Source organism: Diadema antillarum, unplaced genomic scaffold (genome assembly GCF_040938485.1).
Source record: "Diadema antillarum isolate AM-2024a unplaced genomic scaffold, OU_Dant_1.0 seq00001399_RagTag, whole genome shotgun sequence".
Classification (NCBI taxonomy): Eukaryota; Metazoa; Echinodermata; class Echinoidea; order Diadematoida; family Diadematidae; genus Diadema; species Diadema antillarum.
In genome coordinates, this window is record NW_027272154.1 from 68,520 (window position 1) to 84,616 (window position 16,097).

The following is a 16,097-nucleotide window of genomic DNA, read 5'->3' on the forward strand; positions in this document are numbered from 1 at the left end:
GCATCAAATTCGACATCCAGATCCGTATGAAGACCATGCCCCTCTCCATGTATAAGCTGCTAACGGGACAGGAGCAACCAGTCTACATATGAGCGCTGGGAGTGATGACGCCGCCGCAACTGAACTCAACAACATCCACTCCGAGGATTTTGGAGATGACTCTCCGTATGATTTGATTGACATGTCTCGATAAGATCGCATCCGATCTGGACCAAAGCAGCATGCCCAGATGATAATAATAAACAAATGTACGGGTGGCATGGCTAACACTAGATTGACAGTGGATGGAAATATTGAATTCAAGGACAAGAATTTCATTAAACTTTACTGTAAGAATATGGAGTTAATGCTGAACTGGTGCAAGAATCAATGGTCCAAGCTTGCAGCAGTTTTGTGTTTTTGTTCATATGGCATATTCAACTCTTGATTGTAGACTTTTTAGGGAGGAAAAGAAAAAGAAGAAGAAGAAAAGATATTTGGATGTGCAACACCGGATTAAACAATTGCGTTTTGCAGACACATTGTAAAAAGGCATATGTAAAAGGAAGTACAGATGTTTAGGAGTTTGTAGGAGCCAAACCTCAAGAGAGTACTAATGCTGCGGCAAAACGTGAGTTGGAGCATCCCGCAAATCCAAGCATCCCAAGCTTTTGTAGGCGGCTCGAGTCGACGGAGCAGCTTCCAGGTTGAGGAGGGATCGTATGTCGCTTTAAAGGGACGCGGCGTAAACCAAAGACGATGATGGAGAGGAGTGAGCAAATAGCAGCTTGCACGCGAGGCTCAACTTCAAAGCTTGAGGCCTAGATTGGCAACGGAAAGATAGAGAGAGTGAGATGAGAGAGAGAGAGAGAGATGAGAGAACAAGAGAAGATGAGCGGGTTAAAGGATGATCATGTTGGAAGAGACCAGTGAAAGCCAAAGACGTCGGGGAGTCCCCCTGCAAGGAAAAACAGGGAGGACGACCAAAAGACTGGTGGGTGTTAGAAGGAAGGGCGGCAGCTGCTCGCATTGAACCTGGTACCCACGCTGCAGCCAAGGAATCAATAAGAGCCGGAGGAAAATGTAATTACCACGGCAACGGCTTGCCAACAGTGTAAGAAGACCAGGCAGGCGCCATGGTGGGACCCAAGGGCGTGGAAATGTGTTCAGACGTAAGGAAAGACAAATCTTGCAGTACTTGTGTTGTCACTTCTAGAGAAAAATTAATGTGTATCCTATATTAGGGGATCAAACGGCAAAAAAAAAAAAAGAAAATGGAGAAAAAAAGGAGATGAATATAAAATGATTAGGAGTTGAGGTTTTCAGCTTCTGAGCAGGTGTGGCATTTCCTAAGCTGAAAAATTACAATGGAATCTGTACTTTTTCTGTGAATGGAGTGTTTGTATCGAGGCCTTTTACTGTAGATATCTGTTCTAGAGAGAATTGTGAAGATTGTCATTATGTATTGCTTCAGCTTGGAAGAGACTGATTTAAAGTGTGTTTGAAAATATCCAGAAACTAATTAAGAGAGAGAGAGAGAGAGAAAGAAAGAGAGAGAGAGAGAGAGAGATACATACATAGACAAAGAGAGAAATGAAAAATATAGCAGAAAGTAGAAGTGGAAGAGAAATATAGCTCTAATGTACATGCAAGTAACTGTGTGTTTGTCCATGTCGTGTTAACATCTTTAATTACAGTCCTTTCTAGATGCGACAGACCGACTAACCATTACGCAGGCAGCATCGAGAGACATTCCCGGCTGCTTGGTAGGGAAAGGAGTGTTTGGGATCGTAGGAGGAGCCATTGGAAGTGGGTTCATGGTTTCTAGGAGGGGGTGGGGGCATAGCAGGTCAATCATCAACTTCAAATTCCTAAACTTCTGGTCCAAGATTGGACACTGCAAAGTGTATAGCATAAATAGGTCTTTATTGTTATGGCCTTTTAAAATTGTGTGTGTTTGTCTGTGTGTTTGTCTGTGTGTTTGTGTGTGTTTGCATTTGTAAACACCTTCAGATATGATTTGTTTCTGGAGCATACATTTAATGGCTATGAAGATATTCCGGTGGTGGATGTCTTACAGATGTAGGTCTACTGAATAGACGCTTCCTAAAAATGCACTCAAAATGGGTTCATGTTTGTACGGAAAATGGGACGTCACAGTGTAAGGGTGGAAATTTTACTACAAATGCGTGCAGCGCATGGTCCCAGAATAAATGCATTGCCTCTGGGTCCCTTGGTGAGCAGTAACAAAAAATGGGCATCAGAACCGATAGGTCCGTGTCTGAAGGCCTTTACAAGTGCATTTGTGTGCTGGTATGTGTGTGTGTGTGTGTGTGTATAATTGTGACCTGAGTAAAAGAGGTGAAGGGACATTTGATGACATTACAGTAAAAGGTCAGATGTTGCATCCATATATAGATATCTTTCTCTTTGTCAAAATATGCATCTTTGAATTTTGATGTGCTGCACTTGATGATGCTAAGAAGGACAAATTTCCTGGACATTAGCTTTGGAAAACAATGGGTTGCTCCACACAAGTTTCGTAGCTCTTCATTCAGTAATGTGATGATTATTTTCCTGGGTTTCTCACATTACACTGGAGCTAAATGATAAATGAGGAGAGTTTCTGTCTGTTTGTGGTGGTTACATGAGTAATCTCCGTTACATTCTCAGTGAATGATCATCTCTTGCTTCCAAAGAATCATTGATTTCCTGCTGTGTGATTGTGGTAGGTTGCTTCCGCACTCACACAGATACTGTATACGCCGAATATTTCGCGAGGTTTTTATTTTCGCGAATGTCGCGAGATGGGTGCTATTCGCGAAATTAAAGACACGCGAAAAATATTGACTCTGATCCCAATGTGAATGATACGTACGCGTGTACATTTCTCCGTGCAGTACAGGACTCCACGATGGCAAATTTAACCACTCGCTAAATCGTCGGGAATTCCCGATTTGCGAAAAACTTGCGAAATATATGGCGTATACAGTAAACCGTAAATGTTTTGGTGTCCGTCATAGGTATTGTGTCATCTATTCGCTGCGTTTTTGTGCAGCATTTTAGAGCAAAAAAAAAAAAAAGCATGAACGTTATTTTTTCGAGTCGGTTGTGGCGACTCTGTGCGTGGCCATCCTAATTTCACATGTGACCCCTCTGTGACCTTCAAAGTTTTTGAGGACATCTGTTGAGAATATACAATGAATGAGCGGTCCACGCAAGATATACGGTAACCCACGCCCTTATAAGAAGTTGTGAAAATGTCTGATATATGTTTATTTTATCTAACTAGTTTTGAAGGTCACTAACAACAACAGGCACACTTGATTAGAATGTATTCTAAACTAAAACCATTTACATCTGAAAAGGCCTTCTTTGATCACAAATGCAGCATTTCCATGTATTTTGTTTGCAATTGGCCAGCCAGCATAAGAAAGTAAAAAGATATAAGATTCTGTGCCCATATAGACCCTGTAGTCTCCGAGGAAAGTGTTTGAGCTCTATTGTACGACAAAACTAAAAAGTTTCAACTGAATAGTCAAATCAGCAATTGTTTGCTGGCTTTACGACTGACCATATATATATATATACATTTTTAAAATTTTGTGTGAAAGTTTCGTATTTGGGAGTGAGGGATTGTATGTTTGCCTGTATGTTTATTTTATAGTCATGATCATTTCTTATTGTATTGATGAATGTGAGAATAATACAATGTCCTTTAAAAGTCTTTTGTTATTAAAGTCATTCACCTCCATTTCCAAACACAGAATACCGAAGATTCCAAGCCACTTTTTTTTTTCCTTCAAATTATTGTTCAGTGTTGTTTATAGTGCTCCATTTGAAGCGATCACATCTTGCTGGTGTATTCAAAATTGCTGCCTACTGGAACTCGTGTTTATGTCCAGTCAAAGACCAGTTCACCGTTCATGATTTTTACAGTGCATACTCCTTAGAGGAGCAGACAATGTGATGTGATTGAAATGAAGATATAATCCTATTCAAACTTTCTATGTTTCACTCTTCCTGTACGACGTACTAGCGACTCTGATTCCGTGTTTTGCCCATGTTGATTTGAGACTAAAATGGTGCTTATGTACATGACAATTGATATTTAAATGTAAATTTCAGCTAGAATAGAAAGGGGAAAACTTGAGAAAGTAACAAGAGAGTCTTGCAGATTTCTATCATTTTCTTTTTTTTCCATGATAGTTATGACATGTACTCTGTAGAACTCTGTTTCTTTTTTGTTTGTTTTGTCAGCACTTACTAACTATAAGTGAAATCATTTCTTATGATGTACAAATTTGTATATGAAATTCATTTAGCATCGTGCTGCTGTGTCGATGCAAAGCTAGCATACAGTGCTTCGGATAATAAGTTGCGACAATTTCATCACTACAGTTGATTTGTGTTATGATCAGGACTTTCTTTTGTCTTTACATCGTAGCTAGTAGAAAAAGAAAAAAGAGTAAGAGCATGTATTCACATATTATATAGCCACTAGTACTAGTAGCACAGTTATACTTTTCTACATTCTGTGTTTGTCCCTGTGTATAGTAGTGTTTTCTATATGACCTGAATAAGAGATTCTGATTGATTATTGAGAGTATTTATGGACTGGCTGTCAGCCTCCCAGATCATTATTTTTGTAATTACTGCACAGTTGTAGCTGTATGATTTTGTAGATGAATATGAAGGTTTTGTTTCCAGGAGCACTAACATTTTTTTTTTCACTCCAAAAAAATATGGAAATTATCTCATTGGATGGATATACATTGTGACTTCTACTGATAAACCTCAACTTAGAAATGAAAGTTTCATGCATTGCTCTTGCTTTATTAAGTGATATGTGGCTCCCTACTGTCACAAAATGCGCATCTCCATTGTAGATCATGAAACTAAGCATAATTTTGCTTGTGTTTTTACGTTTTCATGTCAAAAATGATGAATGTCAAACTGTAGTGTCTTGCACTTGTAAGCGAGATAAAGCCCTTTGATTATTCTTTTTAAAAAAAAGAAAAGAAATAGCAACTGTGGGTATAATGACGTTGCCTTGCCACTTGAGATATATAGAAGGTGAAGTGACCCAACAGTAATGTGGTAGTGCTCATCTGAGTGACAAATGTTAACCCGTTGAGGACTAGTCCCAGGTATACCTTGAGCTGGGGTCTATGGGAATGCGTGTTGTGGCATTAAAATCAGCCCATCTTCAACGGGTTAAGTTTGGGAGTTGTCGTCGTTCATCCGTTGCTCGCGAGATGTTAGAGAGAGTCATACTGTGAGGGACTGAGATGCTATCTGTCCCATCAAAATATCAATGAAACAGCATCAATAAGGTAAATGGTTACAGTTGTCAGAAACGATTGTATGATTGAAATACGGTATCATTTGAAAAGCATGCACTGTTTGTTTTTGTTTATGTTTTTGTTTTTTTAGGATGAAAGTTGAAATGATTTGACCATGCTGATAAGCATTGTGAAGACATTGTGGGTAGTCTGTGAATATTGTAGCTGGTTCAGCTTTGATATATCTCTTTTCTAGATGTGTAAAAATGACTGGTAAAAATATATATAGATCATAACTTTCCACACTGTGAGTACCATTGCAAGACAGAGAGAGAGAGAGAGAGAGAGAGAGATAGAGATAGAGTGAGCTGTAGCAGATATATATATATCTTGCACTATGTCCATTTTCTACAATAATACTTGAATCTTTGAATTCTTGTCTTTTTCTTTCTTTTTCTTTTGGGTCATATCTCCATTGTAGAAAATAAACCCATGAGTGTTTGTCTTTAAGCCCAATTGTGACATGTACACAGAAGATGATAGCGCCAAACCCCCCTCACAAACTGATTCGCTTGTATGATTTCTGCTAATCGTCATTTCAGGATTTCTGCGACACGTCTAGGATGTGACCTACAAAAATAAAATCCGCTGTCTCACAGAAAGAAAAGAAATGAAAAACTTTTAAAAAAAAGGAAAGTAACTTTCATCTCGAAATCATGAGGCGGGCGAGATGACGGTTTCTCGTGTAGCACCATTGTTATACAATATTATCATTGCATATTACGATTATGAAAATATCATGCATATTAAAATTATTGATGAAAATGATTTATTCCATTTTGTCCACTGTTCCTCTCTGTCGCTTACAGTGTGCTATAGTGTGAGTGTACTGAATCGGTGAAAGAAGAGAAGGGAGTGGTTATCTGCGAGACAGATTCAGCGATGGAGATCACTCCTTCTTCAAGGACAAGTCTCTTCCTTGATTAGGTGATGTGTACAATATTGAAGACATTGTGATAGTCCTATTCCTTTGTGGTGCTGATTTGCACAGAAAACCCCATATGAATAGTACAGTATGTCCCAAAGAAAATTAAAACAGGACCCTCTGCAATGATATCTTTAAAAATAGTAAATCAATCTAAATACAAACTTAGGGTATGAAACTATACCCCATTCGATTTGCTTCAGTGGTCAAAGAGAAATGAGGAATTTTGTAGAGGGTTTTGGGAATCTCTTCCCTCCAAGTTCTGTCTATTATTCATACACAAGAGCATTGAATTGCTAAATTGGAAGAATCCGACTCACGACATGCTTTACAACAATCTACATTTCTCTGTGACTGCTAAACCAAATTGAACGGGGTTTTCTGCAAAATAGAGCGAAGATGTTATACTTTAAGACCCTGAAGTAGCATCTAAAAAATTTAATCATATTGGGTGTTATCAATTTGAAAATCTGATTGTAATTTTTGGGGGACATACTGCAGTATGTCCCCCTCCCCCCCCCCAAAAAAAAAAAAATACAATCAGATTTTTGAATTGATAACGCCCAATATGATTACATTTTTTAAATGCTACTTCGGGTTCTTGAAATATAACATTTTAGCTCTGTTTTGCAGAAATCCCCATTCGATTTGGTTAAGCGGTCACAGAGAAATGTGGATTGTTGTAAAGCATGTCATGAGTCTGATTCTTCCAAGTTTAGCACTTCGATGATCCGTTGTGTAAATAAGACAGAACTTGGAGGGAAGAAGATTCCCGATATCCTCTACAAAATTCCTCATTTCTCTTTGACCACTGAAGCAAATCGAATGGGATTTTCTGTAAGATGTGGGCAGTGAGTTATAGTTTCATACCCTGAATTTGTATTTAGATTGATGCAATATTGTTAAAGGTATCATTGCGGAGGGCCCCATTGTAATTTTTTTTTTAGGACATACGGTATTGTGCACAAGTGTCCACAGTCCCTGGACACTGAAAGGGTTAAACTGTAGACCTTCATGTTCAGTGTGTACCTGCCCAGTTAGCCAGAATTTTCATTGATGGATGGTTGTTGACAAAAGAGCAGTCTCCATCAAGTTTTGGCTCATACGACCTCATGCTATTAGACTAAAAAGAATTCAAATCAGATTTGGTGATTTCTGACCTTCACATGAACATTTTTTTTCACAAATAAATACAAGCAAGATACTATTCTGCCTTACGTCGTGTCAAGAAGGAAAATTTAATAAAGGTTTTATCCATGTTTTAGTGTATGGGGGCCTTTACAAACACCTTTTAGCAGGATAACTGATGGCAATGACTGCTGTGAATATATCTCAAGCTTGCTTAAAGGACAAGTCCACCTTCACATACATGTGGATTGAGTGAATGCAGCAATATTAGTAGAACACATCAGTGAAAGTTTGGGGAAAATCGGACAATCCGTTTTTACAGGATCTGCGTAGTCACTGCTGGATGAGAAGACTACTACAGTGTATGATGTCATATGCGTACAACCATATAAAGAAAATAAAAAGAGAATTTCACAAAAATTTACTTTTTGAATAAAGTGCACATTTTCTTCGACTTGTTACTGACATATGTTAAGGGTAATATTATTCCCCCTGCCTTCTTAGAGAGAGAAGTCAAGTGTTCTTTTGTTATGCGAGAAAAGTGAAAATATGTTAAATTTTCTTTATTCCTTTCTTTATATCGTTGTACTCATGTGACATCACAAGCTATAGTAGTCTTCTCATCCAGCCTTGAGTGAGCAGAAACTTCAAAAATTCATAACTTTTGAACGGATTGTCCGATTTTCCTAAAACTCTCAATGATGTGCTCTATTAATATTGCTGCATTCACTCAACTCACATGTCTATGAAGGTGAACTTGTCCTTTAATGTGGTGTTTGGACTGAAGAAATAGCTTTAACTTAGAAAAAAAAATATTGACATATGAGGGATTAAAATCATTAGAAAAAAGAGGAGACTTGAAAAGACCTTTGACTTAAGGCAATTATTCAACTTATGCGAGGTTGACTTGAGCAAGGTTGACTGTACATGTAATCATACATACATACAACTGTATAGCGTACATGTATACATGCTGCACTGTACACGATACACAAACAGATCACTTTAAAATATCACACAAACATCATACACATACTACATATGCCAATACTGTATACATGTATGTTTAGTGAGTGTAATTTTTCTCGAATCAGGACTTGTCAGGCAATTTTGTGGGTGGTTGAAAGTGCAATCCAGAAGTGAGGCTATAGAATAAGAAATGCACATCTCTTTATCAACAGTACAGTAAGCTGCTAGTATTTCTTACCATGGTGAAAATGTACATATTGCAACATTTTTAGTGTTCTTATTTTCAAGAATATCAGTCAAGTCAACAAATTTAGCCAAAGTACAACAGCCCACTATATGGCATATACAGTGGACTCTCATTACAACAAAGTCCTCGGGACCGCCAGATTTCTTTCGTTATACCGAAATTTTGTCATAACCGAACAAATAAACAATAGAAATACGTAGAGTGGATAATGTTGCTGCCTGAATTTCTACTTCGTTGTAACCCAAATTTTGTTATAACCGTAACAGAGTTCACTGTACATGAACAGACACTGAGACACATTCCATTATCGATTAAAAAATTGACAGCAAAAGACTCAGGTTTCCAATTTCAATAGAGAATTTATTCATAATCATTTGAAACGTTGTCCACTAAAAACACATGCTTTCAGGATCTGATAAATTACATAATTTATTTTCAAAAATAATTTTCAAGTAAAGAGAAACAACTCCCTTCTGTTCGTTGATTGAAAGCCTGAACATGGCCACTGCAGCTGTTTCTACACCACAAATATGAATTATTATGAAAATGTTTCATTTTCTTCTTTTCAAATCAATCCTCACAATAACAATGATTGCTGTTATAATATACATTTAGATTATTATAATACTGATGATCATAACTTTGGTGTCTTTTAATGAAATGTTTTGCCTCATATTACTGAACACTTGGCAGTGTGATGAAATTCAGATTTTTCCTTTAGTTACATAGCTCACCTTTCAATCACAGATGATTCATTCTTTCAAAGCACAGATTTCAAAGAAAATCTTCTCACAAGCAGGCCCTACACATACTAAGAATGTCTATACTCACCTCAAATAGTTTGGCTGTATGTACTACTAGCTTACACTATATGGCAGCAATGTGGTGCCCATAGTGTGAACAAAGAACATCGATGGGGCCATTTTACGATGATGTTCACCAGTAAGTAAACATTTTGACCTTCAATCAAAAAAGTTGCAACATGTTTACAATATGCCTCCCATCTCACTGCTTTTACCTATTTTGTGCCATGGTGTCAACCCCATGTGCCACAATTATTCTACGACCGTAACGCACGAGCACTTTTGGAAAAACACTCTGTTTTCCAGAGCTATGTCACTTTTTATTCAAGCGTTTAAGCTAGAAATTTTAAAAAGCAAGGTTGTAGAGAAAACTTGCACGCTTTGTTGTGATGTAGATTTTATGACAAAGCTATCGCTATTTTTCTTGTAAATGGCCAGTATTCAGAACACAACCCCAAAACAGAAAAAAGAAGGGGTTCTTGGTCATGATTACACAAAATTTTATGAATACTGGCAGGTCTGGAAAGCAAGACTTTTGAAGACAAAACCTCTACAGAAAATCAAAATTTATAGTACAGTGAAACCCCGTTATAACGAAGTCCGTGGGACCGGCGATATTACCTCGTTATAACCGGTACCTCGTTATAACCGTACGCATCAAAAACAAAGAAAAACATAAGCACGACGTCATTATATCCATCAATGAAACTTAAGAACATCCTTTGCGTTGTTATTAAACAATTATAGATCGTTATTATTGAGAGAACAGAAGGAAATTATTTGTGAATTAGACAAAAAAGTAGAGGTTGAAATGAGTTAATTCTTTATTTTTTCTTCCAAAAATTTCTTCGCATGATACAGTAGTTGCACATTATGTTCTTGAGAAGTAGGCCTATATCATATTCGTGATTCTTTCTACACCTATCTTTTCCTCTTGTGTTGAACCATTCTAAAAGAATGATATTTTTTCGTTTGTGAAATACAGTGCAAAATGACAATGGACAAAATCGGACTGTATAAAATGCGTTTGTTAAAGGGATGGTACAGTATTTGTGGAGATGAGAATTGGGCTTTTAACTTTTTGCGAGATACCAAGAAAACACTTATGAAATAGTATAGGGCATACCGTTTTAAGAGCAATTCACAGTTTATTTGATGAAAATCGGGTTTGGAATGACTGAAATATTAAAAAACAAAGTAAAACAAAGCGATTGTAATGAAAGGTGGGTCCCACACTTTATTAGAATCGCTCTGTTTTGGATATTTCAGTCATTTCAAAACCCATTTTCATCAAATAAACGTTGACCTCCTCATGGAATTACACGCTCTTTAATATTTCATAAGAGGTTATTATTTCACCAAAAATGTTAGAAACCTGAAATTAGGTCTCAACCAAAACTATACACTCCCTTTAAATTTTTTCTTAACATCAGCGCAAATAGCGTAACATACATGCGTTGTTTACCGTAACTTGCGAGGTATTTTTACGCTGTTTGTGCCCTGCGGGAATGCGATAATTTCATGAATTATTTCGGGTGTAATCTTATACAGTACAATGTATGATCGTTTCGCCCGAAGGGATTAAAAATGCATTCTTTATTTTCTTCCAAAAATCTCTTTGCGTTTTGTACAACCGTTCTTGAAAAATATGCGACAGGATTGAATTTGGAAGGTTGTGATCCTTTTTACGCAAATCTGTACCTCTTAGACCATTCTGAAAGAAAGAAAAATCTTTATTGTGAAATGCAGTGTTAAAATTGTGATAGTTAACAAACCCAGATCTATTCAAATTGTTGAATGCGTTTGTTTCTTTTTCTGAACACCGATTAAGTAAGTTAACATGCGTTATTCAACTATTTTTACGCTACTGTCACCAGGCGAGATCGCGATTTCATTAATTATTTCGGCTACAATCATACACACTCATATTTGCTAACCAGAAGAAGAACTGGAAGTTGGAAATAAAAATGGAAATGATATAATGATGAGTTTCACACGCTTTCCAATTTTCCATTTTGGCCACGAGTGTCGCTACATGAAAAGTTTGTGAATGCGTTATCTTTTTGTTTTATTCTCGTAGCGCTGTGGTCTGATCTAATATCACCCACGCGTATCTCACGAAAAAGAAAATTGAATGATTATGTTCAACAATTTAGGAGGAACATCGGAAGGTATTCATGTGTCCTATCACGTGGTATTAGAAGAAAACATGGAAAGAACTGTTCTCTGCAAAACGGCAAAAAGACATGGATAGCGTGAATTTGGTTTTCAATGTTTCGTTTGTCGCGTGTTTGAAAGCGGCAAGACAAGAAATGGAACCTCGTTATATCCGATCAAATTACTTATGTTTTTCTTTATCATGATGCACTGAAATTGTCCTCGTTATAACCGATTCGTTCTGCCATAAGTTTACACGCAAAGGAAAACGGGACCGACGCGATCATAAGCGGTTCCTCGTTATAACCGAACTCGTTATAACGGGGTTCACTGTACTTGAAAATCCATATGGAGCACTGCTATTCAGTCACTACGTACCAAAATGCTGCCATGTACGAGTATGTGTGTGAGGAATAGAATTGCACATGAACCTTCAATGTACTGTGGCATAATGTGATTTATTGATCGTTCGTACATGGTTGTGCATTCAAGTAAAATATGCACAGTTGGCAAGCTGTAGACTGAGTTAAGTATGTGATCATGGTACACAGCGAGTTAATCTGTACAACACAATTTCTTTTCTTTTCCTGACACTAAGTTGAAGTAAAGTACTGTACACCTACTTCACTTGATAGGAAATGCTTAAAATTCTGAGAAGCCATAAGAATTTTCACATCCATCCATTTGAACAAGTCCAGTGGTCACTGTCAGTTTGGCTTGGAGCATATGTAATGAGCTTGCACACTGGCTGGAGGCTTCACTATAGCATCTATACTTAGACCTGCATTACTGATGTATTCCTTGGCTTTGTCCCGACCCCACGCTGTGCCCAACCCCACGCTCCCATCAAAGTACAAAGAAATCGGTAAGCAGTGAAAGAGACTAATTGCGTACACTCGAGACAACCTGTCGAGTCCAACATTGCTAGACTGCTTCGTCTCGCAGTCCGGTTCAATCATGGAAAAGACACCGCCCGGTTTCAGGATGCGCTGAATCTCTTTCAAAACTTTGTCTGCCTGGGCAAGGTCATGAATAACGTCGTAAACATAGACATAGTCCACTGAATTGGACCAGTCACTTGGAAGCTCTGCAGCATCACACTGAACGAATTCCACATTGGCAAGCTTCTTTTCCTTGGCTTGCTCCCTAGCGAAGCTGACACACTCCTCTGAGATCTCAAGGCCGATGACCGAGCTATTTGGATAGTTTTCCGCAAAGACCAATGTGGATACACCACGACCACAGCCAAGGTCCAGCACCTTTACTCCTGATTCTGCAAGGAATAGGAACAAGTCATAAAGCATAGTCCTTGATTTAATATGGAACAGAAAACTTTGAAGTTCACACAGTTCAAACCGTTGCACAGTTTGGAATGGTTCACCTCTGTACACGGTACTAATAGATGGTAGGACCTGGAACAGAAGTCACTTTCAGAAGTTGTATGCAGTGCAAATCATTTTTTTTTTTTTTTTTAATAAGTTCAAGCAGACATGGGTGGTACTGAATCACATCTGATACCATTCATATTATGGAGGTTCCATGACATTTGCTTCTGCGGCAATTGCTCCCATGAAATATATGCAAGCTAAGCAAAGCATAAGTTCTACCCACAAACATAACCCTTACCCTAATCTTAATCCTCACATCCACCTAAATCTGAAACCCTATCACAACCTTAACCCTAACCTTAAGACCTTGGAGAAAATTCATAAGACTGGAGCAATTATCGCAGCAGCAATTGTTGTCATGTGACCTATACAGAAGCCAAAGAAATGGATATACAACTTACTTAGTTTCTCCTCAATTTTCGGCATCGATGGTATGAAGTCTTGAACAAGGTGGTTGTGAACCCATCTCCCACTAATGGATGCCATGAAGGAGTGGAAGAGTGTGTAGTCAGAGTATGGTAAACCTGAAGAAAAGCATACAAGAATCAGCAAATATTTGTGAGGTTTTTTTGTTTTTGTTTTTGTTTTTTGCCTTACAAATGCAAGTCATGACAACTAACCTCTCAATTCTGTAACAGGAATTAACAGAATCAAATGTTTATAACACTAACAGCACGTTTGTCAACATTCTAAAAAGACAAATTATAGAGCACTGTCCGATGAAATAGACTTTGCTACCAATGAATATCCCCTCATACTCTGTTTCTATGACTGGTAATGGGTTCCATCTTGTTTTACATGTTTTTTCCTTCAGAAATACACATTTTATACAAAGTTTACATTTTGCTTGAATATCCAACAAAGAAATACTAATTTATAGCATATAATAATTCAAGTGCAACACTGATTCGGTATGAAACTTCCCTCTGGGGGTAATCAATTTTTCACAAACACACACACACACACACACACACACACACACACACACACACACACACAGAACAAAATAAAATCACATAAAAAGTTGAAAAAGATCTAATACTGTATATACGACAAACATTTTGCAAGGTTTTTATTTTCGCGAATTTGTGAGTCAGGTGCTATTTGCAAAATTAAAGACATGCAAAAATATTGACTCTAATCAAGCTATGAATGTGACATATGCATATATTTCTCCATTCGGTACAGAACTCCACGATCGCGAATTTAACCACTCGCGAAATCATCGGGACGTTCTGATTCACGAAAATTTAGGCTCACTAAATATATGGCGTATACAGTATGCACTGCCCCCCCCCCCCTCCTCTGTCAGCCTTCCCAGCATGCCTCACCAGATGGCCCATCTTTCTTGAGGCATTCCGCCAGTTTGCTGTATACCTCAGACAGCATGGGCAAGGCATTAGAGAACAGGGCGAGGTCATGTGCATCGGTTCCTCTCGTGAAGAAGGGTGCACGGTGCTCTGGCAGGCGGTACTTCTCTGTCTCAGGGTTGATATCAACGAACCGGGCAACTGACATGCAGCCGAGCCATTCTTTCACATACCTGAAGTTTGAAGGAAAAGAATCAAAGAGTGTCATCTTGATTTTGCCCACAATTCAAAAATATGGATGTGTCAAGCGAACCAAGATACGTAAGTCTACTAAAGCACAAGGGAAACAACAAAAGCTTTTCAGAAAGTATACAAAGTAGCTGTTGCTCATGGTAGCTACATGTGATATAAAATATAGACACCCTCCTGCCTGTCTTGGTTTGCTCATCGCATTGGTCATCAACTCTGGGAGAATAACGTCAAGCACTCATACTGTCACAACACCACTGCAAAATACAGTAGAACTTTGGTTTTGTCTCATTCTTTACACACCACTTTCACTTAATTTGACTCTTTCACAAGAAAGCTTCTTTTCCAATGTTAACCTCCAAACAAGGAAGTGTATGAACCAATCATTCACAATTCTAGAATTAAGAGCATAGTGCAGTGCATTACAAGTTTGATGTTCAGTGCAGAATCTGTAACCTTGTATTACCAAACTCACAAAAGGTCACACAAATTGATTTTCCAGTATTTTAAAGATACATATTCTGGGTGGTCAAGAATTTTGTTTCTATCTCTTGTTGATTGAGGGAAGGATAAGTGTGTATGAAAAACTCTACAGAAACTTTACTAAGTACACAGCAGCAAGCAATATTATATACTTTTGGTATATTCATGAATCAATTATTTTTAAACGAGCGTGCTGAATTTTCAGTTTATCTGATAGTTCCTTTCACAGTTGTTCAAGGTTGCCGCTGAGTTTCAAATCCCATAGTTGTTCCACATATGACACAGGAGCAAAACATGCCTTGAATAGACATTAAACTTCAAAGCTCAATTCACCTATAAAAAATTCAAATTTCAACATGTTTGATTTCCATCATTTATATTTAATGGGTTAGGAACATCCATTTTATGGGTTGTTTATCAATTCAGCGCCAGAAAATCTCCTTTTTCAGAATTCAACTCATTCTAAAAAGCAGCCATTAGATATATGCCCCATACCGCTCCTTGAGTCCTGCAGCATCGGCGATCTCCTGTGCTGTGCTCTCTCTGTCCTTCAAGTGTACCAAGGCATCAAAGATGCCAGTGTCAACTCCAAGGGACACGGCCAAAGCGACGAAGCCATGTGTTAGGATAGTGCTGAACCTGTTTGCAAACGCCTCGCTAGTTTCTTCCTGAGCCCCCGACTCAGCCATGATGAGATCTACTGAAACAAAAACAATCAAACATACAAAGTCAATTGATCAATCAATTAACCCTTTCGCAATGGATATTCTGTAGATAATGGCCAGTGGTTCCCTGGAAGGTGCAGCAATATTGCTCTCATTCGAGAACTTCCTAGATGACATAAACTAGTTCACTGAATGTTTATTTTTGTCTGTTACAAGTTATGTTTATTTGAAAGCCTAAAAAGACTTAACCACGAGAATGGTGTGTCACAGAAGTAATTGACATGCTTTTGCTGACCTTTGACCTCTCTGAAATTACATACCTATATAGATGATAACCTATTCTAAATGAAAACGGAACAAAAAAATAGTACCGCATAAAACATCTTCTTCTTTTTTTTAACGGATGGGTGGTTTATGGTGTTTTTGGGAGTTACGGTTTCTACATTTCA

At 37.9% G+C, this 16,097-nt stretch overlaps 2 protein-coding genes across 2 annotated transcripts in view; one reads left to right on the top strand and one right to left on the bottom strand.

The window, feature by feature from the left end:
• The window catches only part of LOC139709011 (amyloid-beta A4 precursor protein-binding family A member 1-like), a 47,228-nt gene extending 41,157 nt beyond the window's left edge, over nucleotides 1-6,071 (top strand). The window contains exon 10 of the mRNA XM_071620978.1: nucleotides 21-6,071. Coding sequence (XP_071477079.1) covers nucleotides 21-92 — 72 coding nt within the window. The 3' untranslated portion in view covers nucleotides 93-6,071. The remainder of the gene's footprint in view (nucleotides 1-20) is intronic.
• Nucleotides 6,072-8,755: 2,684 nt separating this feature from the next.
• LOC139709015 (S-adenosylmethionine-dependent methyltransferase Rv2258c-like) lies at nucleotides 8,756-15,678 on the bottom strand. Its single transcript, XM_071620983.1, has 4 exons — nucleotides 15,479-15,678; nucleotides 14,273-14,484; nucleotides 13,343-13,465; nucleotides 8,756-12,826 (listed from the first exon to the last, which is right to left on the bottom strand). The coding sequence occupies exons 1-4, from the start codon at nucleotides 15,670-15,672 to the stop codon at nucleotides 12,261-12,263; spliced, it is 1,095 nt and encodes a 364-aa protein (XP_071477084.1). The 5' UTR covers nucleotides 15,673-15,678; the 3' UTR covers nucleotides 8,756-12,260.
• Between the last annotated feature and the right edge of the window lie 419 nt (nucleotides 15,679-16,097).